The sequence below is a fragment of the Geospiza fortis genome, unplaced genomic scaffold (assembly GCF_000277835.1).
Source record: "Geospiza fortis unplaced genomic scaffold, GeoFor_1.0 scaffold111, whole genome shotgun sequence".
In the NCBI taxonomy this organism is placed as follows: domain Eukaryota; kingdom Metazoa; phylum Chordata; class Aves; order Passeriformes; family Thraupidae; genus Geospiza; species Geospiza fortis.
The window spans coordinates 5,595,871-5,620,565 of NW_005054321.1; the positions used below are offsets into that span (position 1 = coordinate 5,595,871).

General features: G+C 43.5%; 2 protein-coding genes across 12 annotated transcripts in view; both read right to left on the reverse strand.

The window, feature by feature from the left end:
* Positions 1–77, reverse strand: part of TATDN1 (TatD DNase domain containing 1) — a 16,726-nt gene extending 16,649 nt beyond the window's left edge. Inside the window, exon 1 of the mRNA XM_014306886.2 lies at positions 6–77. Within this exon, the coding sequence (XP_014162361.2) occupies positions 6–77 (72 nt within the window). The remainder of the gene's footprint in view (positions 1–5) is intronic.
* A 6,179-nt stretch (positions 78–6,256) lies between these two features.
* MTSS1 (MTSS I-BAR domain containing 1) overlaps positions 6,257–24,695 on the reverse strand; it is a 126,231-nt gene continuing 107,792 nt past the window's right edge. For 2 of the 11 annotated variants that reach the window (XM_031056754.1, XM_031056758.1), the window contains 7 exons: positions 23,953–24,050; positions 21,783–21,993; positions 14,143–14,262; positions 12,928–13,122; positions 10,714–10,878; positions 10,233–10,395; positions 8,447–9,163 (listed from right to left, as the gene is read on the reverse strand). In XM_031056754.1, coding sequence (XP_030912614.1) covers positions 8,478–9,163; positions 10,233–10,395; positions 10,714–10,878; positions 12,928–13,122; positions 14,143–14,262; positions 21,783–21,993; positions 23,953–24,050 — 1,638 coding nt within the window. In that variant the 3' untranslated portion in view covers positions 8,447–8,477. Of the gene's footprint in view, positions 9,164–10,232; positions 10,396–10,713; positions 10,879–12,927; positions 13,123–14,142; positions 14,263–21,782; positions 21,994–23,952; positions 24,051–24,695 lie in introns of all 11 variants that reach the window. The other 9 variants (XM_005420711.2, XM_014306882.1, XM_014306883.1 and 6 more) reach the window with 6 other exon arrangements.

A 24,695-nucleotide genomic window follows, 5' to 3' on the forward strand; every position in this document is an offset into this window, starting at 1 on the left:
CCTACCTGACGCACCAGCAGAAGGTGCTGCGGCTGTACAAGAAATCTCTGCGGCACCTCGAGTCCTGGTGCATCCATCGGTGAGGGCGAGGGGAGCCGGGAGCGCTGGCCGGCCTCACATCGGGGCTGTCAGCTCTGCACTGGCTGGGCCCGGGGTGGGGGTGTTTGTTTTCCTCCTCACTGTGCGTGACCTCTGTCCGTAGGGACAAGTACCGCTACTTCGCCTGCCTCCTGAGGGACCGCTTCGATAAGAACAAGGATGTGAAGGACATGGTGAAAGCCACCGAGCTGCTGAAGGCCGGCGAGGAGGAGTTCTGGGCCAGTCAGCACCCACAGCCGTACATCTTTGCCGACTCCCCCGGGGGCGTTGCGTACGAGCGATACGAGATGTACAAGGTGAGACAAGGGACAAGGTGACGAGGGACTCCCAGCCGCTCCTGCTGGGCGCTCCTGCGCTGGCTTTGCTCCTGTTTTGTGTCACTTGACGTGGGCAGGGCCGCAGCTTGGCTCAGCAGGGTCGCTTCACTGCTCCATGAACATCTTGCTGCTTATGTGGGAGGAGCTGCTCTGGTTCCTGAAAATGGAGCTTCTTCATCAGTTTGAACATTGCTACTTATTCTCTTGGGATTTTTTTCTGAGGATAATTATCTGGTCTTTTGCCAAGCGGGTCAGGCTGGTGCAGGAGAGGGCTGGAGCTGGGGAAGTGAGCAGTGCCCACGGAGCTCTGCTGCCTCCCGAGCACAGCCTTGGTTTCCCTGGTCAGCTCAGGTGTCACCTTGGCTGTGGGAACTTCCCTTCACTCAGTCCCATGGTTCTTCCAGCATTTGAGTAATGGTACAAGTTTCCATTTCCCTTCATGTGCTGCAGTGCCAGATTGTGCAGTTTGTGTGCTGCTGTGTGAGAGCAGCACTGCCTGGAAATAGAAGCCTTATGTTTAGACTCTTTAAGGCACTTCTACAGCTATTGACCATCAAGATTGTTTTATTTAGGAGCAAAAGTTCCATAGAAGAACACAGGGACTTTGCTTTTTTGGCATCATCTTTTTAAGGCATTAGAAGTTAATACTGACCTAGAGACTGCCTGCACCCATTTCCTCCCAAATTTGAAAAAAGTGCTGGCACAAGACTGGATCTGGTCAGATCTTTTTGCATATTAAGCCATGGAAAAAGAAAAGTATGACATAGATTTATCAGGGGAAGAATAAAGAATATATGAGTGAAAAGAGAAGAGAAGAACTTATTTAAACTGGTGCCAAGGTCAAGGGCCTGAGCAGTAGTAGAGATAATAGTCACAGAGAGTGTGGACAGAAAAAAAGGCAGCTGAGCAATAAATTGTCAATATTAGTCTTCATACAGAAACACAGATTGGGTTATGCTTTCTTTTCCTAGTTTGATGGGCTAAAACTGTCTTAACAAAATGACTGTCACAAGGCTTGGGCTGGTTTTTGTATCAGTGACTGTCCATTGTGGATGCTGCTCCAAAATGTAGTTTTTAGAACTCGGGCTGATTGGTGGTTTTAATTGAAGCTTGCTGTGGATGGATATTACTTCAGCAGCTGTGCTATTTTCATTCAGTCAAAGGTTTGTTCTGTCATGAGAATCACAGCAGGAGAGAAAAGTGTGAATATCACTAAATGTATGATAGTACTGGAGCAACTTGGTTTTTTTTTTAATTGGGTTTTTTGGTGGGATTTTGTCTTTTAATCAGTGTTCCTCTATTTAAAATGTAAACAATTTGATTTTTTTAAAATCACTGCAAAATTCTAAATTTTGTTTTTTTTCCCTTTTCAGAATGTCTTAGAGGTCAGAACATTTTCAAGATCTTAAAGGCCTAAGAAACTGTTCATTTCTTAGTAGTTCTAGATAAGCAGAAATGAGCTGTAATGTTCTGTCTTTGTCAAGTAAAATAAATCAGTAGTTGGAGAGAAGGGTTCCTCTAACCTGCTGCCTTTGAGAGAAGGAAGGGAAGAAATCAGATCTTCTCCTCCACCAGATGGAATTATTTTGAGAAGTTTAGAGTAAACTGAGACGATCTGAGACTTGTTTTGGAATGCTGTGATTTAAGCAAGTCACTGTGATGTCTTCCTGTGGGTCAGGATAACGTGTGAAGTTCTGCCCTCTGCCATGTGCCTTGAGATAGTCAAGCAGCTCTTGAATGTTGTTTTCATGTAGTACTTCAGAATGGGAAAAAAACGTAGGAGTACAACTGGCTTCAGCCTTTGTGTTTCATTCTTCTGCATGTGTGTACAAATGTGATTTCATGTATAAAAAATAGTATTTTAAATCATATATTTCTTCAACAGATTCCTGAATGGTGCTTGGATTTCTGGCACCCTTCTGAGAAGGCAATGTACCCTGATTACTTTGCCAAACGAGAGCAGTGGAAGAAGCTGCAGAGGGAAAGCTGGGAAAGAGAGGTCAGTGCTTGCTCTATGCAAAGGAAAGTCTCTTTAGCACACAGGTATCCTGTGTGGCACAGATGTGTTCTTGGAAAAATTACTGAATGCCTACTGCAGTCTCAGACTCTTCAGTGCTGGAGTCCTTGTCAGTGTGAAACAACCTAAAATGAGCTACAACATTTGTACAACCTACACATTTGTTACAGTGTCTGGAGGGTTGTGAAGGGAGTTTGAAGTTAAAGCTGGACCTGCAGCCTTTTGTCAGTTAGTACGAAGCTGTTACAGCAGTTTTGTGGGGGAAAAGAAAATCCAAGGTGGGATGAAAGGAGACTAACAACCAGAGAATTCCTCTTCTGCTGCTGTGGAGCTCTGACACTTTCTGGTTACGCCTTTGAAGGTGATGTGCTGCAGTGGTCATCAGTTGGGCATTGAGATCAATTTCTGGGCCATCCTGAACTGAGAGCTGGTTGGAAGAAGTTGGTGTTCTTTGAACAGTCCTTTGATTCAGTTGGATTGTATGGAACGTGACACTTGTGCTGCTTCAAGAAATATGTATTAAAAGCCTGTGAGGGGCTGCTCACAGGTGACATGCAGGAACAGAAGTCTCCTATTTACTGACTGCAGAGGCACTCCAGAGACACTTGGTCCAGCCTTGGAATTATTTGTCAGCTTCCAAAGCAGCACAATTCAGCCTGTTCGAGAGAGTCATGGTAGATGTGAACTACATGGAAATAATGACCTTTTAAGTGAAATTTCTCATGTAAATCACTTCTTGCTCCTAGAAATTCCTTCTTAATTAGGTAGTATGAGCCTACAGTGATTACTGAGTGGAAGTTAAAGTTGGGAAATGTGAAACCTGTCAGCCAAAGGTGTTACCATTGATTCTTCTCTGTGGAAATAGAGAAGAACCAGTGGTTCTTCGTTTTGCTCATTGCCTGGGCACTGAACATGGAAGTGTGTGTTAATGTGCTAAAGCAGTTGTGTGTCTTGTCTTCTAGGTTAAGCAATTACAAGAAGAAACTCCATCTGATGGTCCAAAAACTGAAGCTTTGCCTCCAGCTCGTAAGGAAGGGCATCTGCCCCCCATGTGGTGGCATCATGTCACTCGACCTCGTGAACAGCCCATGTGAGAGCGCCTTGGGTGTGGATGGCAGCAGTCTGTGCTGCAGGCAGGTGGCACCTCAGTGACCACTTACTCCTCAGAGTAATAGAATAAAGCCAAATAAAGTAACAGAAAAGCTGTTTTCTGGCACACTGCTCTTCTCTGACACACTGAAACTTCACTGCCAGCTTGTGCAGGCAGTTCAGATCAGCCCCATAACTTGGAATGTGGTACTAAATACAGGCAAGTGTTAAAGCTGGAGTTGAAGATACAGCCAGCAGCAGACATGGGCTTTGGGTGCTCTTGTAATGAGGGTATTTCTGACCTTTCTGCAGGATAAAGACATCTTTCCCTCCCTTCCCTCCTCCTTAGGCTCTTTGCTGCATTTTTCACTTTTGTATCAAATCTCACAAGACACAAACTTCATTTACAGCATGGTGCTTTCCTCATGGCATGGATACCAGTGCTGTAGAGCACCAGAGGAAGGTTGATCCCCACATTAACTGAACCCCAGATAACCACTGAGCTGTATCAGTTACCATGCTGCTGAGGATTGTGGCTGTTGTGTGCCCATTCCCGGGTCACAAATGGTTCTGGCAGTGTGACACACTGAAGTGGGGACAAAAAGCTGTTTGCTTCTGCTCACATTCCCAAAGCACTGGTACAACACAGGGGAAGTTCTGCTTACACTTCCAGTAACTGCCCTGTGAGAGAACAGATGCAATACAGCCACTGAGCAAAAGCTCATAGGAAAACCTGGCCCTTCATCTGTTTTCCTGTTTTTAGGGCTAGGAGATGTAGATTGCCTAATCTGACTTCCATTTTACAGAAGTTACTTGACTGTGCCCATGTTTAAGCCTAAAGATTAATATTGTTTAAAAAAAGGCTGGATCTGGCACTTGGTGCCATGATCTAGTTGAGGTGTTAGAAGATGGGTTGGACTCGATGATCTTAAAGGTCTCTTCCAACCTAGAAATTCTGTGATTCTGTGATTCTGTGATTTCTCTGAACCCCAATTGAACAAAAGATGGTAAAGCTTCAGCTCTTCTAAGAGCAAAACATATGTAGTTTAGGAATAAGGCTTTAATCTGGTTGATTTTTATAAACTTTTAATCTGCTCCTTTCCAGTAAGTCTGCATGCTAAAATAGGTATGAATTTTGAAAATAAAACTCCAGAAAAACAGCTTTACATATTCCACAGCTGAAATTTTCATTCCTGCCAAGAAGCAGGATCTGTTCTCTGTGCTGTTAGTCAAAAGTAGTGGTGGAATTGAGGTGTGTCCTCTTCCAGCACAGCTGTTCAGCACATGCCACATCTCAGGCTGTAGCTGTCACCTGGAACAAGTGCCTTCAGTATTGAAACAGCGGAGCAAAGCACTGACACCTGAGTGAGACAAGATGCTCAGCAGTACTTCAAATACAGCCACAGAGAGAAGGGGGAATCAAACCATGATCCTTTTGGAGACATTTCTAGCCAAACCACACTGGTTTTTCCTTTAACATCTTCCTGACTGTATTGGGATGAGATGGGTTAACTTTACACAGAGCAGCCCTCATAGTCCTGGGAAGATGTTAAGAGCACACCAGTGCTCCACAGCATCCAGGGTGTCCACTTGGCATCCCCCTCACCAGTGTACTGGGAGTGGGAAAGATCTTGGGAAGGGACAGTCAGGACTCAGGACAACTGACCCAAACTGACCTAAGGGCATGAGCTCCTCTCTGCAGGGTTCCAGAGGTTCTGCCAGGAGCCTACTCCAGCACAGGCTTCCGTGGGCCCTCAGCCTCCTTTGAGCATCCACCTGTTCCAGCATGGGCTGCAGGTGGATCTCTGCTCCCCCTTGGACCTCCATGGGCTGCAGGGGCACAGCTGCATCACCTGCAGGGGAATCTCTGCTCTAGCACCTGGAGTAGCTCCTGCCCCTCCTTCCTCAGAACCTGGGTGCATGCAGGGCTGTTTCCCCCACATATTCTCACTCCTCTCCCCACCTGCTATTGCTGTCCCACAGCAATTTTTTTCTTAAATCTTTTATCCCAGAGGTGGTACCACCGTCACTGTTGGGCTCAGCCATGGCCAGTGGTGGGTCCATCCTGGAGCTGGCATTGGCTCTTTCAGACATGGGGGAAGCTTCTGGCAGCTTCTCACAGAAGCCACTCCAGCAGCCCCCTGCTACCTGAACCTGGCCTCATAAGCCCAGTGCAGTAACAAATGGATACCTTTAGATAAAAATAAAATCATTGCAGTGGCAAAGAAACCAGGCTATTGTGTGACAACTCCAACAGGGAACAACATCCTCCCCTTTCTGCTTTCAATGCTGAGAAAGCTGAACAAAATAAAATATTCAGGGGGAGCCGTGGGAGATGGTGCTGATGTTGTGTTTGATAAATTCTAGCTGTAGCATGGGCAGCGTTGACAGCAGCAATTTTCCTCCTCTGGCTTAAGGAACTGTGGTCCAGCACTGAGGTGGATGCACAAAAATGCAAAGTCATCTGTGCTTCCTGCCCAGGTAACAACAGTGAGGCGCAGGGAAATGTCATCTGTTACTATTTAATGGGAATTTCCATCATTAGCACCTGCACTTCTGCTCCACTGCTGCTACCCTGCTAGTGCCCATCAGTAAAACACAGCTTTATGCAATTTTATTTACTTGGTTTTTAATTCTCTCTTGCTTCTATTACACGCAGATGGAACCTGCATGACCTTGAAAGGCACCATTGATATCCAATGCTCTGGAAGCAAAAAGTCTTTAAGAAGCAAAATATGGGAGTTTTTCAGCAGTTCTTTATTTATAATGTAGGCTTAAGCAATCATTACAATGTAGAAGGGAGACACACTTACAGCAATTATTTATACCAGTTTGGAACAAAAAACTGCACAGGGAGAGGTCAACTCTCAGTACAAACTAGCAACTAAACCACAATAATTTACCATTAGAAACAATTTATTTTTCAGCTGTGACACTGCTTTTACAATATGCAAAAACACAAACAATAGAACTATCCAAAGTGTTTTGTCACATTCTTTCTACATTGAATTTGGCAACATTTTATATTAAATTTTACTGATTATACTAACGTTTAAGAACTAAACAAGTGAAAAGCTGTACTTGGGTACAGTTACATCCATTTATTTCAAAGGTTTAAATAACACTTTTAACTATTGAGATTATCTCCTAACAGTTTTTGTTTATGCAAAAACCATCTCAAAGCCTCATTTGCACAATGCATCAGCTACTGTATCAAGATTGGTGGGCTACACCACAGGCACTACTGTTTATTATATTCTGTAATAAGGAGCTTGTTTTTCAAAGAAAGGAAGGTTTAATATTTTCTAAGAATCATGCTTTTTTTTTTTGCTTTTAAGCCATAACAAAAAAAAAGTTCAGCAAGCACAGCAGTGTAAAATGTCATATAGAACACAGTGACTACACAGTTACTAGAAGTTTCACATCCAATGCAGTTATGTATTAAAGCATAAGAGGTCATGTAGGCAAGTCTAGAGCCAACAGAAATCTGCAGTGTGTGGTGGAAACCAGCCCCTTACGTGTTATTTGGTGCATTTTTGACCAATCCCGGATCCGCAAGTCTGGGCAGACAGCATCCTTCTGGATTGTCTTGACTGGAACACGTGTCATGCCAAGGGGTCTGCACATTTCTGTCAGCTTTAGGAGACGGGTATTGCAGCAATAACTTACTTTTATTTTAAGGAAAAAATCCAACTCTTAATGATTCTATCAACAGCATTCCAAAAAACATTACTTAAAAGTACAAAAAAAGAGATTACAGTGGTCAGACTCCCTGTATTATCAAAAAGCCAGTATCACCCCCCACCCCCCACCCCTCAACCCTTTTCTTTTCGGTATTTAAGAAAAGCCAATCAACTGCCATTTAAAAGAAGTTAAGAAAAACAAGCCCCTGTATTGGAAAGAAACATTCGCAGTTTATTAGATCACAAGCTGGTTTTGCCTGCCAAATTTTTAAGTGTTTTCTCAAAATAGTTGGGCTTTCTAAGGTGCCCAGCCTGCTGGGCACAGTCAGAAAAAGGCATTTTGATAACATTTAAGAACTCCCTGCTTGCATTTTACAAATGTTTTCACATTTATAACTGCCTTAAGCCTGTTGTCCTTGTTTGTATTCAGCGGAAGGATGAGCGGAACAAAACGTGAAAGTGGAAGAACCAAGCCTACACAGTTAAGGCTGCATGCATGTGACTGAGAGTTGCTGCTGTGCAGTCAAAAAAGAAATGTGGAAAAACCCAGTTTTTAAAACACCCTACAGAAACAAAACACTGCAATCCAATATGGCTTATTCTGATGCATTTACCATGAAGCTACTAGTAATTCATCCTACTAGGCTACTTTTGTGCAACAGCATCTGCTATTTTGATGGCATCTCCCTCCCCCACTACCCCCCAATAACTCTACCAACTGCAGGTTTCTTCCTTGCATTATATATTGCTTTATTGTCAATTTTTATTCCTGCTTTTCAAACTTTTTTAAATACTTAAATGACGATCCGTTCCATATAGCTTGACTTGAACTGTAATAAGTCCCATTGTTCTATTTTTTAACCTCACTATTACAAGGCGCTCTACAAAAGCTTGCAAAAAAGCCAAATTTTCATTAAATTCATTTGCTGAAGTTAACTACTCGACAATTTTTTTTTTCTTCTATGATTTAAAACTTTACAAAGAGAGTTATAAAAAAGGTAAATGGGATTTGGCACCTTCAGAAAAAATTAAAAGTGTAACTTAGATCAAAAAAATGCAGAAACAAAATCATTGATATTTACAAATTAAAACACCACTGAAGATTATGTCTTACTATGCTCTTTCATTTGTTTTCTCTTTCAGAGTACTTTCAGACCGTCTGTTACCGAGTATCTTAAAAAAATCACTGATTACAGATTGGAATGGATAGAGACAGATACGTTTTCTCACAGTTCCTCCTCGGCGTTCAGTAGTCTGGCAGCTTCTCCTCTCCTAGGAAATACGAGGCGCAGAGCGATCGTTCGTGGTCGTCTTCTTCAGCTTGACGCCGCGCCGGATGGCGTTGAGCATATCCTCCCCCTGCGGGGCATCGCCGGGGCTCAGCTCGCCGGGCTCCAGCTCCGCAGGCCCCGCGGGTGCCAGGCTGCTGATCCCATCACGCTCGCCCTCCTCGCCCTCAGGCACCGCCTGCCTCTGCTCCTCGGCAGCGCCCGCTCTCTGGCCCGACGCCGGAGGGTTGACAGCTGCCTGCCCGCTCCATGAGGGCATGCTGGTGACAGCCTGCCCGCCCTCTCCTGCTGCTGGAGACTCCAGGCTTTGCTCGGGGCACTCTTCTGTCCCAGCGAGGGCACCGGGCAGCCCCCCCGGGATATCGGGGACGGTTGGCGTTTTGACGGGGATCACCGGCGTCTTGATGGGAATGGGGCCTCCGCCGATGGTGCCGCGCCGGACCGAGGGCTTGGTGGAGGGCGTCCGTCGGATGGTGGCGACGCCGGGGGTGGCCATGACCGGTCCCAGCGTGGTTGGCAGACCTGCGGTGGAAGCAGGACGCTTGGTTTGAAACATTCTGCGATAGGACTGGCTAATGTCACTGTTTCTTGGGATGGTGGAAGATTTGTCAAACTCCTGTTGTTCTGCCTCCTGGTCACCACTCACAGAGAAATAATCATAATCTGAAACTGATGCCAAAAGACAGAGTTAGGATCAAGCTGGAGCAGACAGCTGAGTCATGTCAGTAAGTCTGAAGTACGGATAGGTAACCAAAAAGTCTGGAGTCAGTAAGAACGAAGGGAGTTTCCACCTCTAGAAGGAAGAAAGTCCAAGGTTCTGTGACCAAGATTTGACGCCTGAAGGCATCACAGCAGACCAATCCTACAGCTGCAGGGGCCCCATGGCTCTTGTGAAAGAGAACAAGCTCCATATTTGTCACCAACATGAAGATACCAAAACCTACAAGCCACGTGCCACCACTTGTAGATAGAAATACTTGGAAAATGTACTTTAGATTAGGCAAGTGGGTTCAGGGGACTGTGTAGCAGTAATTTCAGCAGCAAACTTGTTTATTTTGCAAACAAAGTAAATCCCTGCTGTCAGCTCTGAAAACTCAGCCTCAGCTTTAGTAATTGCACTGGGTTCCTTCCTCTCCATGTAAGTGCTGAGGAAACAAGGTTTGAACTGCAAACACCAAGCCTGGTCTCTCTCAGCTTGCTGCTGGTTCTGAAACAGGGTACAAACCCCAACACCTTACTGCAGCTTCCTAGCTACGCCTAAGTCTCCAATGGAGTCTTTTTCCAATTACAACATTTCTGCTTAGGCAGGAAAATAAAAAATCACCAAGGGAAACCAAGAGCAGATTGAGAATGCTGTTGGAAGACAGCAAAGCTCATGAGTGTGCATTTGCTGAGACAATAGTTCAGAAAGGACCCAAGAAGTATTGGATGCAATACCAGTGTCATTTACAATTCCAGGATCCTCTTTAAAATGGTGGCATCCTTAGGCTGAAACTCATTGAAGCAGTGCACAAGAAAATACAATTGTTCAGTACACTATGCAGCAGTGCAGGTTTCTGTGTAGTTAATCAATCCAGGCTGCATTCCAAGCTGGAAAAATCTTCCTAACAGCAATACCAGCCTTCCTCCCCAGCTGACTACAAAGCCAGCAAAGGATAGCTGCTCTTTGCACCATGGGGTGAGTGTGTGATGGCCAGGGTGGGAATGCTCTAGAAAGGAACATCTCCTGAATGGGTACCTTGAGATGGGATGGTGTCCTCTGAACAGCATGGAGTTGTTGTCTGGGTGCTGTAGCCACTGGAGCACTGCAAGGAATCCCGACTGCTCCTCTGGGTGTCCAACTGCAGCCCTCTGGACAGAGCAAGTGCCAGCTCCTCACAGGCCTCCATCTCCTCACCCTGCTGCTTACACACAGGAGAGAGACTCGTTACACCTGAAAGGGTCAGTCACCTTCACCCACTTTTAACTAGCTCTCCTCCCCATCAGAGCTTGTCACCATCATAATCCAACAGGACTGAGCCCAGCCATTTGCTTGGGCATAGGAACAGATGCTTCTTTGGAGTACATTGCTCTTTGAAAGTCAGTGCCCAATGGTGCATTCCCTCCTGCCTGCATGATTCCCACCGACCACACCGGCACCACTTCCCAGATAAACACAACATAAAGCCAGCATGGCCATTTCCTTTGCACAAAGAGGGTATGTGAAATGAGAGCTTCACCCTTGTGGCAGCTGACACTGTCATGCTCCGAGGTCTCTGTGGCTCCTCGGGGGCGGCGGGGGCTCCGCTCGGAGCGGCTCCGTTGGCGTCGGGCTCGCGCTTGTCCTTGCGGCGCTGCAGCGTGTTCACCACGGGCTGATCGTACGGGCCCGGCTTGGCCCAGTCCTGGGGAAACCAGCTCGTTAGGGACAGCCTCCATCAGGAACTGTGCTCAACCACAGGCAAAACTATGCAACAGTGCAATCTTAATGCAACGGATTGTGTGTCAAACTGGATATGCCTTTCTGAATAAGGTGAGAAATTAATTTTGAGGATATTAAAAATCCTCATTTATTAAACCTATTTCCTTTATTAAAAGGAATCTAAATTTCCCATTCTACCTAAATGTTCTTCTATGAAGGTATTTAACATTTTGATACTATAGTTTTATCTAAATGAAATTCCATGGTGTCAAAGCCTACATTTTCAGAATTTTGAGCACAAAAATCACTGTCACACAGCAGAAGATACAGATAAATGTCCAATCAGTGATGAAACTGTTCCAGATATACACAGGTTCTCTAGTATTACATGCTGTTGCAGATGTCTTCAGTTCTGAAAAATTAGGCTTGAACAGATTTTTCATATACATTAGTGGAACAAGTTACTGTGAGTTATCTCTCAGTTTACTTACTAACTGAAATCTAGTTTATAATGATAGTCTGTACTGAACAAAGACTAACCTCACTCTGAATTATTGGTGCTGAATTTGAAACAGAAATTCCTCAGGCCATGAGGGCTGTATTCACTTGGGGCTCTATTAAGCAAAGTCCTGAGGGTGTGCAGAACCCACACACTGCCACAAAGAGCTTGACTGATCCAGGCCCTGTGCTGGGATGCAGAACCAGTGCTAAGCAGCAGCCTCCCAACACCAGCTGCTCCAGGGGCAATCCCAATCCTAAAAGTTTTCCTTCACTGAGACAAAGGCTGCTTTAAAAATGAAAGGAACAACTAGTGCATGAGAATGGGCCCCACACCCTCCCAGCTGCCTGCTGGGCAGCCTCCCACAGCCTTCTGATAGACAATTAATGATGGACCAAGACCACACTGTGGGTTTCTTGAGGTGTCTCAGTCCAAGAAATCAGAAGTGCAAGGCTGCTGAACTGACAGACCCCCTTGGACAGACAGGTATTGATTTTGTTAACTCATGTGAAACTCTGCTTTGCCTTCACAGCTGTGTCTCTGATCTCAAAGTGTTTTGTTGTGAAATATATTGGCAGAGAGTTTCTAGCAGAGACACAACAAATGACCCTGAAGACCCAGGACCACTGTGGCCACCCTGAATGTATCCCAACAGTCTCCAGCTGCTGGAGAGAGTAGGGGCATCTGTAACAAGTTATCTCAATTTAGATGTGTATACATGGGTCCTGTGGTGCATATGCAGTATTACACAAACATCCACAAGCACTTAAAATCTGCACAGCTACTGTTGACTGCACATCAGCCTTGCTGAGGATCCAGAGCAACAGACAAGAGACCTTTTGCCTTTGCTCTAGGGCAGAGTCTCCCAGGGGAGCCACCTGGCAGGGATGAACTTTCAGGCTCTAGCAGAGCAGACATGTTTTGATGCCAAGTAAAATCCCTGCAGATCCAGCTGGAGCAACTGAGAGAAGATACTGCACTCTTTTTTGGTGTTCTCCCCAAGAGAGCAAAACGAGCTGGGTGAGTACATCCAGACTGTGGCAGTAAAGCTTCAGTCACCACTTGGGTTTACCTGGTGCTGAGCACCTTCTTAAACCACTCCAGCTGGATCTAGGAGAGTGGGCCTGCCTACAGCCACAGGGAGAACATCAGGGTGTCCAATGTATGGTCCCACTGAAACAACTGGATGCCCTTCCCTGCTCAAGTGAGCATTTTGACCATGCTAAATAAGTTTTTCTCCCCCCTGAATAGAGCCCAGGTGTTTTCACCAATGTTTCAGAGCTAAATTATTCCTTCCTACCTAGATGTTGTCAGCTTTGGTATGTTTCAGTTGGTGCCAGAATGCACAAGGTCATTCAGAAATACCCATAACCAGATTTTAGGTGTGATTTTCACCATGCAGTGCCCATTCAGAGTGATATCAAACAGAGCAAATCACCCAGGAATTACACGGACCGAAAGGGAGCAACAACTGCCGTGTGCATGCTGTTGGGATGAGGAGGTGAGGACTGCCACAACAAAAGGAACACAAACCTTCCAGCTAGGGATCTTAGATGATGGCAACATGCCTGGCCCAATGGTGTAATAATGAACGTAGTCTGGAAGGAGGGCTGAGGGAGCCCGAGTCCACGCGCGGGAGACAGGCGGGAAATGAGGGAAAGGACCTGCACCAACTGAAGCTACGGATGGGTCACTTGATAAACTACAGTGATAAAACCCATTAGACAACTGGAAATGAAACAAATAAAAAAAAAACAAAAACAGAGAAATTAATATAAACAGGATGAACACAAAAATACACTGTGACTGATGTTCTAGGGAGAAAATCTCTGTATCTTAAAACAAAAGAAAGGAAATTCTTCAATTTGCTGCAAATAAAAAACAGAAAATTGATACAATGCGTGTGAAAAGTGAAATCACCTGAAAACTGTTATCTACAACAAATTTCAGGCATCCATCTAGCAGTCATTGTCTCCAGGCTGAGCAGCTTTTCCTCCTGTCCATGAAAGCAGCACACTGAAAAAGCTTTTGCAATTTAGGTACCCCGCAGACTCTGGACATGGAAACAGAACTTTTCCAATCCTGAAGCCATTTGCATTGGTGGTATTTAGTCTGTAGTGTAGCTGGACAGAGAGGAAAAGCATAAAGCCTTCAAACATGATGTGTTCTGGCTGTGTGATGATATGGAAGAACAAAACAACAAAAACCAACAGCAAGGATTTACCAGATGAGAAAGGAGACTGCTATCACTTCCTCCCCCAGTTTAGAGTCTCCCATGTAATTTAGTAGAGTATCCCATGTAATTTATTCTAACCATGTGTATTTTGCTTTCCTTTTTGGTAAAAAAAACCCCTAACCATTAATTAGTGTAAAGTATGCTACCTAATGGGAGAGATGGGAGAAGCCACAAACAGCACAACCTGGGCAAGGTGCTTTTGGTCAGGCAACCAGCTGGATTTGGGCAGCATTCCACAATCTCTTTGAGTAGAAAAGCTGGAAAATTACCTTTCTTAGAAAATCACCTCTGTAAAATGCCCAGTTTGTAGCTTCTCCCAGTAGCTAGTTCAAAGGTAATTGTGGTTTTTATTCAAACATATTGACATCTAAGGGAGCGTGCAGCAGCTCCTGGTCTCATCCCCACAAAGAGGAATCCTGGCTGCATCCCATGCATGGAGGTTTTGTCGAAATGTTGCAGGGTTTGGATAACGAGCTAGTAGGTTTGTACGTCTTGGAGACAAAGATTTTCACCTTATCTGTGGAGGCCCAAGCCCCCATGGTGGAGCCTGAGCTGACTGAGGTGGGGGAACTGCACTCGCTCACTGACTGGCAGGTTTCAGAGGCTTCTGAAGAGGCAGAGCTGGACGAGTTCTGCAGCATAAAACAGCACCGCAATGCAGGGAAAGGATACACAAGCCACCAGAAAAGAAAAAAAAATCACAAACAAAAAGACAAAAAGCACATACACAGAGACACACAGGAGAGGGAAGGATGAGAGAAGCAAAGGGTTAGGATTTTAAAGATCAATTAGAAACTGCTCAAAACTATTGCTAATGTTCATGAAATCTATGAAAAAAAAAGAAGCCATTTGCTTAATGCAAGAACTTGCCACACTGCTTAGGAATGAGGGAATTGAGGCAGAGACCTCAACTCCTCATTGCAATTTCAGCATCTCAATTCTGCTGCTGTCTCAGAGCAAGAAGCTGAGGGCCCTGAGGGCACCTGTGGTCCAAACATGCAATATACTGAGACAACTGATTTATACAGAAAAGCAGATCATCAGTACTTCAAAGACACAAAGTTTAGATTTAAAACATGGAGTAGCAAATGTCACATTCACAAGTTCTCGTACATTCGGATCTGCAAAAGTGCTTGTGAAAAGCTCATCTGAGTTCAAGTATTATGGAACAGAGAAAGAAGTGATACTTACCAAAACTGGAGGTTTCCAAAGTGCATGACCTGTATGCATGTGCCTCTGCAGGTAGGATGCATGCACCAAAAGCACTCTGACTCAAACCCTCCTGCCCAGCAGCCAGCAGGAAGGTACATGCACTCTGCTGAGGGCACAAGTGCTGGCATGTGCTTGCCACCTGCCTTCTCCTAACAGCTGAGGCAGAAAATACCAGGGACTTCGATGGAGAGTCAAGGAAAATGCAGTGTCCACTGAACACATCAAACATGTTGCTCCTACCTAGGAACTTCTCCAATTTTCAGTGTACACCTTTATGTACCTTTGTTGCTGTCAGACCTCTACAACAGCATCTAATTCAACTGCACAAAGGCCAAGGTGAATAACCACATGCACCATTTTACCAACTACAATGCTCTTCCACATCTCCCCCTTGAAGTGGCATCCCCTCTGTGGGGATGTGTGTCCAGGTCCAACTGAGAGCTTGGACATGGTCACAAATACTGGCAGATGTGTCAGGGCAGTACTGAGCTCTCTATTCACTCAGAAATTCAACACTAGCAAGACCAATTCACCCGTTAGAATCCAAGGACCTGTGAAAGAAGTCTATCTAATGTGTTTTATGACAGCAGAGAGAATGTGTGGCTGTATCCAGTTTGTGTAGCAAAGACAGCAATTTCAAGGAACTACATGTTGCAGAGGAAGGGAAATCTCACCTGAAGTAGAATTCCCCATTTAACCTTAGGTAAGATCTGGAGTGAGTTTGCAATAGAAGGCCAGCTGGATATGAGGCAGTGTAGGGCAGCAATTTCTTCTAAAACCCACAAGTTGTCTCACTACTCACCAGGAGCTATAGATGGGTAATTACAGCCAGCACCTGGGTAGAAGGAAATGCAGGTCTCCCAGGATGGAACACTGTCACCATAAGGATTTTGGTGAAGGCTGCCGGGGCAGCTGAGAAGTCAACACAGTATCAGCATCTTGAGCTTACTGGTAAACTGTGATTTCAGTGAAATTTTGCAAAGGCTGCTAAAATTTTAAAAAGCATGTAGAGTGATGGAGTATTTTATAGAAATAACACTCATGCCACCCTATGCTGACATGAGATGATCTGAAGGTGACCTGTCAAATGTGCTTAGGGTAAAAGTCTGCTCAGCTAACAAGGCTTGTATTCAAAGTGCAGGAAGAGTTGAGGTGAAGGTACAATCAGAGGGAACAGCAACAAATGACACATAGCTGTTAAGGGCAGCAGTAAAAGTGGTGTACCTGATGATGCAGTGGCATGATATTTAGTGGAACTTGTCACATTCTTGATTTAATGCAACTCCTTTTACAGGAAAAAAGCCTCTAAATATAAGAATACTGACGAAGATGAGCTGCAGTTGACTCTGCCATCAGTCATAACCATGGTGCACTGAATGGAGATGAGACTTTTGCCTCTATCCCTAGAGAAAAATACATTATAGAAAACTAGCTTTTACACTAAACTCCAGAGTTCTGCCTGACATTCCAGGTACCTCAGCAAAAGAAGCCTCAGGAGAATACTCATACTACTGTTATGGTTTAGTCAGGCCAAAAATCAAGATAGAAAAATGCAATTACAGACATTTTTTTTCTGAAACCTCCTATTTATGGCCTGAATGACCCTCCAGGGTCTGCATGCTCTGCACATGGCAGGAGAGATAGGAAGGGTCTGAATGCCAAGCATGGCATCTCCCATGCTACCTTGTTTTCTACAGATGCCCCAGGGGCGACAAGTAAGAACTTGGGAATTTACATTTAATACACTATTTGTGTTTACAAGACAGAAATTTCACAAGGTTTTGTCAAGGAATGGTAGAAAGAGCTCATAAATTAAGTTTATTACCAACAAAGATGCATTTAAAAAGGTCAAAAATGCAGATTCTGAAGATGCAAAGTATTGGCAGAAAAAAAAGATTGGATTTGGTGAACTTATTTTTACAATAAAATGACTCCTCCAAAGTGAAAAAAAGGTGACAAAAAGAACTCTCCCACTAATCCAGTGTGTCCGTTTTCAGCAAGAAGAGCTGGACAGAGGCTGAACCAAGATGCCATGGGGAAAACATCCTGGGAGCTGATGGAAATGCAAGAGGTGGTGGTATAGAAACAGGGTCTCCTCATCTTCAGAAACTTGCAAGGCACAGAGAAAGGGAATCTCTGGTCTTGCTAAAAAAGGATTCCAACAATGGAGAGGGGAGCAGAAGAATACTGAACTCCTGAAGGAAAAGCACAAGGAAAACATGACTGGCAGCAGGTCAAAGGATGCTCAGGTCAGACTGGAGAGCCAGTCCTGAATGGCTGCATTTAGATGTGGGAAGCACAGACTTCCCTTCTTACCATAAAGTACATTAGGGACTGAAAACAGAAACTGCGCAACTGCTGCTTGGGCAAGGAGTCTCCAGACTTTGCAGTGCTTGCTCTAGATGCACAAGCCTTGGCACACCCTCTCCTGGGAGCACACACACAGGGCAGACCAATTTCTACTCCCCAGCCCATGGTGTGAGAAATCTGACTATCTGATCTTTTTCACCTTGTTTTAGTAGATTCCTTTTTTAAAATGACTGTTTTGTTTGATTAATTTTTAAAATCAGTTCTTCCATTTAAGCTGTTTGTTTTCCCACAGCTGCGATAATGGCAGTTCTGCTCTGTTCTAAAATTATCTCTTCTGAGAAAAAGCTTAAAATTAACAGTATAAAGCTAAAGCTTTATGCTCTGCAGTGACAAGCAGTGCCCCAAATGTACATTTGTACAAGTGTAGCTTGGTCTCTGGTCTCTCAGATGAGCCATGGATAGTGTCCCACTACTTGGTGTGGTATGTATAAGTGCCAGCGGGGATATAAAAAAAAAGATTTTCTGAGCTACTGGACTGTACAATTATATTTTCCATCTGCCGTCCTACTAACCTATAACAGGACCATGCTTATCTTGGATTACTTGCATCCTTTGTTTGCTATGTTTTGCATTCAACCATGGCATTGCTTTCTTAACCCTCTCCTGTTCTCAAACAGGAGACAGAGATTCCTGGACAAGGATTTCCCAGGAGACCAAATCCTAATGATGAGCGTGGTCCGATGTCCCTCTAGAGTCAGTGGAAGATGGGCTCAGCTACTTTTAGAAAAGCTCTGGATACTGACTCAAGGTCACTTCCTGAATTTGTCTAATTCCCAGGAATCTGCCTCTATTGACTCTAGATCAATATCTCTGTATTTATCTTTCTAGTCAGGGACAAATTATTGCGAAGCAACTTATAAAAGTAATTTTAGAAGAAACAAATATCTGGTGATAAGTTACAGATGGGTTTCAGTTTGAACTTGATTTTTGGTTTGTTTGTTCACTTTTGGTGGGTTTTTTGTTCTGTTTTGGGGTTTCTTTTAAGGTCTGATTTGGAAGCATTTCTTAATTTAAATGGAAAACTGAACAGCTGTAACAATATATTTTCCCTATTCTAACTTGCAGCTATTTCAAGCAATGGAATCTACTCAAAAGCAGACTCTGCAGCTTTATAACCTGTACATGTAGAAGCAACTTCACATTCCGTTTCTCTCCACTGTTTAGAGAAAGTGCTTTCCAGATCATTCTAGCAATAAAGAATTATCTCTCTGCTGTCTGACAACACATCAACATTTTTATCTTCACCTACTTCTTTCTCTCCCTTTGCTTTCATCTCCATGAAGTCACAAACAGCCTGTAAAATCCAACTCCTACACGTTCAGTTCAAATCCAGTGGATCCTATTATCATGCCCTGGATCAAACATCACTATACTCCTATCACACCATGTGATCACAGGTACTCCCAGGCCTCAGTTTGTCTACCACACAGGGCAAGCAGCAGCAGCCACATCCAATGCCCATCCAGGAGCCACTCTGTGCTTCCAGCAGCTCTGTCAGAAGGGCTTTGTAGGAGGTCACTGTGTGTCATGGGCAATGCTGGCCATGCCTGACCTTACACCTGGCATTTAAACCAACTATTCCACTCCAGAAAGAGATCGGTGATGCTCTTCCAGCTGTTCAGCTATACCCAAATGTACCACTTTAATTAGGATTAAAGCCTTTTACAGTGACTTTCCCTCATGTACAGCCATGTGCTACAGGCTAACACTTTTACTCCCAGCAACAGCAGACAGGTGCTCCTCACACAGCAGTGAAAGAGCAGTCTGGTTTTGTAATTGCTCTTTTTCCTATCCTCTATGCTAAGTGTGATAACAGTAAAGACTTACTACTCTTACTACCAACTACAGGCTGGAAAGCAATCTTCATTTTGTCAGACATCTCTCTTCTGGTATGGTCTGTATCTCGTTTCAATCTCCAGTTACTCTTAGTTTGAGATTCCCACCAACTCCCCACTCCCGATCTGTGATTTTGAGGAAATTCAATTTAGTTTTCAGTGACACTTGCTTGCCTAAAATATAGGCAAGCTTATACACATAATAGCTTCACAGAACTCATATATTCACATTCCTATAATATGGGAACTATACATGGCTCCCTTCTGCTTTTTTTTCTAAAACTCATTATTAAATGAAAAAGGACTTTGTTGATCCAACATATGCCACAGCATGTAGCCAGCAAACCATCACCTGCACAAAATATACAGCTTTTATTCTCCTTTGCTGGTTTCAGAGCTTGCTTTTCTGCCTTCTCAGTGTCACTACCAGAAACAATATCATCAGTGCTTGAGACAGAGCAGCAGCCACCCCCCACCCAGCACCAAGCACAGCCCCAGGAGATCTGTCAGTTGGTTAGAGACACACAACACGGGGTGATGCTGCCCACTGAACAGCTCCTGCTCAGCTCACAGTCACCTGTCAGCACAACACACACAATTTACTGAGTGCTGAACATACAAAGCAAGACACTTAAGCAAAGATGAAGCAGCCAGGCAATGATCTGTTACCTTTTCCTCTGTAAAGGTAAACAGAACCAGAGACATACAGAGCACATACCTATTAGTTATACCAACACACTACACTTGTCACACTGCTGCAGCCTTCTACAGCTCATGAAAAGCTCAAGGGATGCTTGGATAAGTTTGCAACCTTATGGAGAGTTTCTAAAATGAAGTGAAAGCATATGAACTTAGCTGGTGTAAATCAGAGTGACTCCCATCGACTTTCAGGATGTTCTGCCACCTGATACCAGCCTAAGTTCTCTCCTCTGCTTAACAGGGGAATTTGCAAAGAGAGGTGTTGGTTTTTTTTCATGCTAACAGCAATTGCAAATTTAGATCCTTGTCTGCAAACACAGCATCATCATGTGGATTACTGCCCTCTTACGCAGGTGCAGTGGATACTATGAAAACCAAAGATGATGCTAGCATGTGTAACTGATGTATGTATCTTAAAAGTCAACTTCCTTACCTTGTTACTATTCCAGTTTACTTTATTATTGCTCATTTACTTTTTTGCATTTCACTTAGGTTAGCCATAGCCAATCTAAACAAAACATTCATTTTATTAGTGTGCACAAAGTTCTTCAGGATGTCATCTATAAAAAAAAGCTGCTGTGTCCAGACTGGGGACAGAAGAGGTATCGTTTGAAAAGAAAGCATTTCTATTAAAATGAAAGAAGGAAACAAATTTTAAAACCATTGAGTTTCCCTTGAGAACGTGTTCCAAGCCTAAATGGACCAGTGTTGTTTTGGATGATACTTTAAAAATTTCTCTGAGGGTACTACTTACTAAAAGTTCTGCAGAAGGCAAGGGTCTGTGCGCTATCAAAGGTGGTCTAGGGTAGTTTCCATGGGCAGGTGACACTTGATAACCACTAACACTTGCTGACTATGAGGATTAACACTCCCCAGCCATGCCTTAAAAACTACCTACTCCCCAACATGTAAAAAGGAGTGCAAGTACATTTTTGAAGTAAAAAACAGTTTTTCTCCAGTGACCTCAGGGTGTATTAAAGTAATATTCAACAACAGGATACTAGGTCCTTTTCAGTTTGTAGGTAAAATTTTCAATGGGATTTATAATGTGAAAAGGCAATTCAGCCTTGATTAAAAATATTACAGTTGCTGTGTGATTTCTTAAAAAAAAAAACCAAAAAAACAGCAAAGAGAATTCAGGAGCTGAAAGATATAGGCCACAGAGCATTGCAAACCTCTGCCTGCAGATGGCCAGTGAGTTTTCAGAGGAAGGATGCCATGAACAAATAGAGTAGCAGCTTCCTTCTGCAGACCCAAAACTGCTCAGGGCAAGTTTATTTATATTTGTAGTGAAATCCTCTCCATCTGACTGGCTTCAGGATGTTATAATATATGACTGCGCAAAACCTCATTTCTTATGAGTCCCATAAGGAACTAATAATACCTCCCATTTTCATGCAGAAACCTTATTTCTGCAAGGTCTTCAATTGAGAGTCCAAAATTCAAGTCTATCCACAGAAATGGGTGTCATAAAAAATGGCAAATCAAATTCCATATGATAATGCTGGTAGCATTTAGAGTATCCCAGACCCATTGCAGAGGAGGAATTAAAGAAGTCTCTCTAATGCCAAAGGCACCAGTACCGGTACTATGGCTGTCGAAAGGATGTTCTGGCATCAGTATTTGCCCATTAAACAGCAAAGAGCCATCAGGTATTAACCATTTACAACCTGTGCAGGATATTAAGTGGCAACTTCAGTGGGTAAAATGAATATTATTCCCTCTATAAGGTGGGTCTTCTTGCTCTTGGTTGTCTGTATTTATCTCAAAGTTAGGCATCTAGGCTCCCTCCAGGACCAGAGGGAAAACTGTACAGCCCAAGAGCGACATGGAGTCATTTATGCCAAAGCAGCTTAAATCACTCCAGCTAGAGGCCCAACTTTTGGATAAATGAAATGCACTGAGACAACGCTTACCCTCAATGTTTAAACTGACTCCAGGTACCCCAAAACCACACCAGATCCTTGTCCTGAAAGGTGAGCTGAGTTAGAGATTGCAGCTCACACTCAGGATTGTGTTCTCATGCTTGCACGTACCTGGTTAGGTGCTTCTGGTGGCATGGGGGATGGCGATTTGGACTGGAAAGCATCCTGGGACATGAATCCAGAATCATGGGAGGACACACTGGACAGCCTCATGGGTGCCTGCTGAGGCAGATTGGAGCTGCGATAGCGATAGTGTGAACTAGGTGAGTGCGAGTGCGAGCCACTGGAGCGGGAATCACTACTGTTAACGCTGTTCAGACTGCTGTGAGAGACAAAAGGAACACAGAAAGGAAAGGGGAGAGGAAAAGACACAAGGGTGGGGTGGGGAGAGACCCATATACAGTACAATTAACATTCCACATGTCTCTAGCAACAGGCAGCAGCATAAACCAGAAAAGAAAAACGTTGACAAATTAAATATATATATATATATATGCACATATATATCAGTGAAGAACCATAAGCAGCTGCAGTATCCCTGGTGATGAGAGAGAAAATGGCATTTTATCTTGAGTGTCATTCAAATGATCAAATCTTAACCACTCAGACTTCAAACTCAGGTTAGGGATGAAGGAGTTGCTACATGCCCTCCCTGAGCATGGCACTTGCTCAGAAAGTGTCTGCTGATGGTTCTCCTATTTCTGACTCACAGCTGGACCAGATTGTCAATGGCATTTCTAGCAGGGGGACCAAAGACACTGGAGTTCATCTAAAAGTCTGCCTCTAGGCATGCTGCTGCAGACAGCCAGCAGGACAGTGTGAGACTTCTGAAAGCACCACCAAACCCCCACACTTCAGAGTACCTGGGACACGTTTTGCTCACTTGAAGGCTTCCTACTAGATAAAAACACATGACAGCACATGGAGTGAAGCCAAGCCACTGGGTACGGAGCTTTAGTCAGTAACAAGGACAACCAGAGAATGAAACCCCAAAATTAATATCCATTAAAACAAACCAAAGTGATTTTTCAAAGGAAGAGACTGATTTTTAATCCTTAGAATCCATACATGCCAGCCACAATGGGGGAGCTTGGGAATTTCCGGCTGAGGTGGCTGAGCAGGACTAGCAGGATGCAGCAATCTGATGGCAGCTCCCTGCACTGGCAGCAGCCTGCCCTAAGGATGGCTCTAAAGGATACACAGGTGAGGCTGCACCTCCTGTGCGCCAACACCACCTACACACACCCTGCAAGTCAGCAGGGAGCAGAGCAAGAGGAGCTCTGCTTTGTTTTACCCACACACGTCAGTCTGTGCCATACAGGTTTTACCATAGAAGATGAATTTGATTAGGAAGGGATGATGAATTTTTGGGGGTTTTTTTGCCATTTTCTTTTATAGCTTCAGGATATTGCATCTTTAAGCCTGTGCTCATTGCTCTAAATATACACATTTTCATATATATATATATAAAATACTGACTTTTTTATATATATCTGCATGCAGAGACAAGTAGGTGCATAGAAGTTGTGTTCACTTGCTCTGACATGCTGTAGGTAACTTTGCTCATACACAGGGAACCTGCAGTACATAGCTCATAAAGCAAACTGAAAGGTAATCATTTGAGAGCAGCTCGAGAGGTGTTGAGCAGAATACACAACAGGGTATCTTCCTTTTCAGTAAAAGGAAAGAGTAAATGTGGACATCAGGATATGGGGGCAACATGCTAATAAACTGTTTTATGAGAGAAAACAGTTTTTACAGAGAAAGCATAGACAGAATCCAGTGTTTCAACATATTTCAGGACAGCATTAGACAGCATTAAACAGTCAAAAAAACTTGTATCAAAAAAGCATTTCCATCTACCAGATTGATAGGGCAATTGTCAAGGATGTTTTTCCCCTTTTCAAATAGTTTAACTTACTGATTAGTAACAGCTACTTAGAATAATCTAAAAAGTCATCACATGAAAAACAGAAAAGGAAAGTATGAATGGACAATCTCAAGAGTTTAGATCAGTATAATCTACTCTTTGATCCAAAATGGATTCAAGAGAACTGAATCAAAAGCATCTCCAAGTTGTGTTGAGTTCAAAAGTTGTTCAGTCATGCCCATCCTTTTTAATACCCCCAGCACATACTTAAATGAGTAAAGACCATGAGGTACTGTTGCACTAAGACTTGTTATTTAAGATTTAAGAATGTATACAAATCCATTTCACAATCTGAACTTGCTTCCCTTTGCCCCCAAACAGGTTAAAAATAAATATTACCAATTGACTTACCTGCAAACACTAGATTTTCTGGACATTGTAGTACTGGGAGAGGATGGAGGAGTCTGGTAAGACCAGCTGTAATCAGAACCTTTCAAATCTAAAATTACCTGATGAAAGATAATCAATAGCATCAAGGATGTGGAAAAAAAAATTCACCCCATTAAAAGAAAACATCTGCTTGTCATACAGCATTCATCCCTGCCACAAACTTTCAGGGCCATTGAGTCTCAGTTCTCTTCCAAAATTATGCTGTATCACACAGGTGAGTCAGTTTCATCCTTGGCTTTCCTGGTATTAGCATATTTCAACACTAAGGCTGCCACCACAGAAAGAAAGTTCAGATCTGAATGGAAAAAAAAACTTTTAGAAAGTAAATTGGAAATTAATTTTTTTCATTAAGGAAGCTTTTCTGGTTTTTATTTTTGTTTTGTTTTGTTTTGTTTGTTTTGACTTAAAAAATTATTACAGCCTTTGAGCTGAAGTACTGCAACATTTTAAACAATTAACTGAAGATTCAGTATTCAACCATAACACAGCTTTACACTTCTAGGTCAATGATAAGGTGATTATAAAGTATGACAAAAAAAACGAGTTCATACAACAGGGTTGCAGACAAATGTCCTGTTTGGACTCATTTAATGACACACATTTTCCTATGCATTTTAAGGACAGCATGGAAAAAAGCTCAAATGTTAGACTCCATCAAGCTTCACAACCCCAGCAACTTTGTGACTACAAAAAGGCAGAGCTGC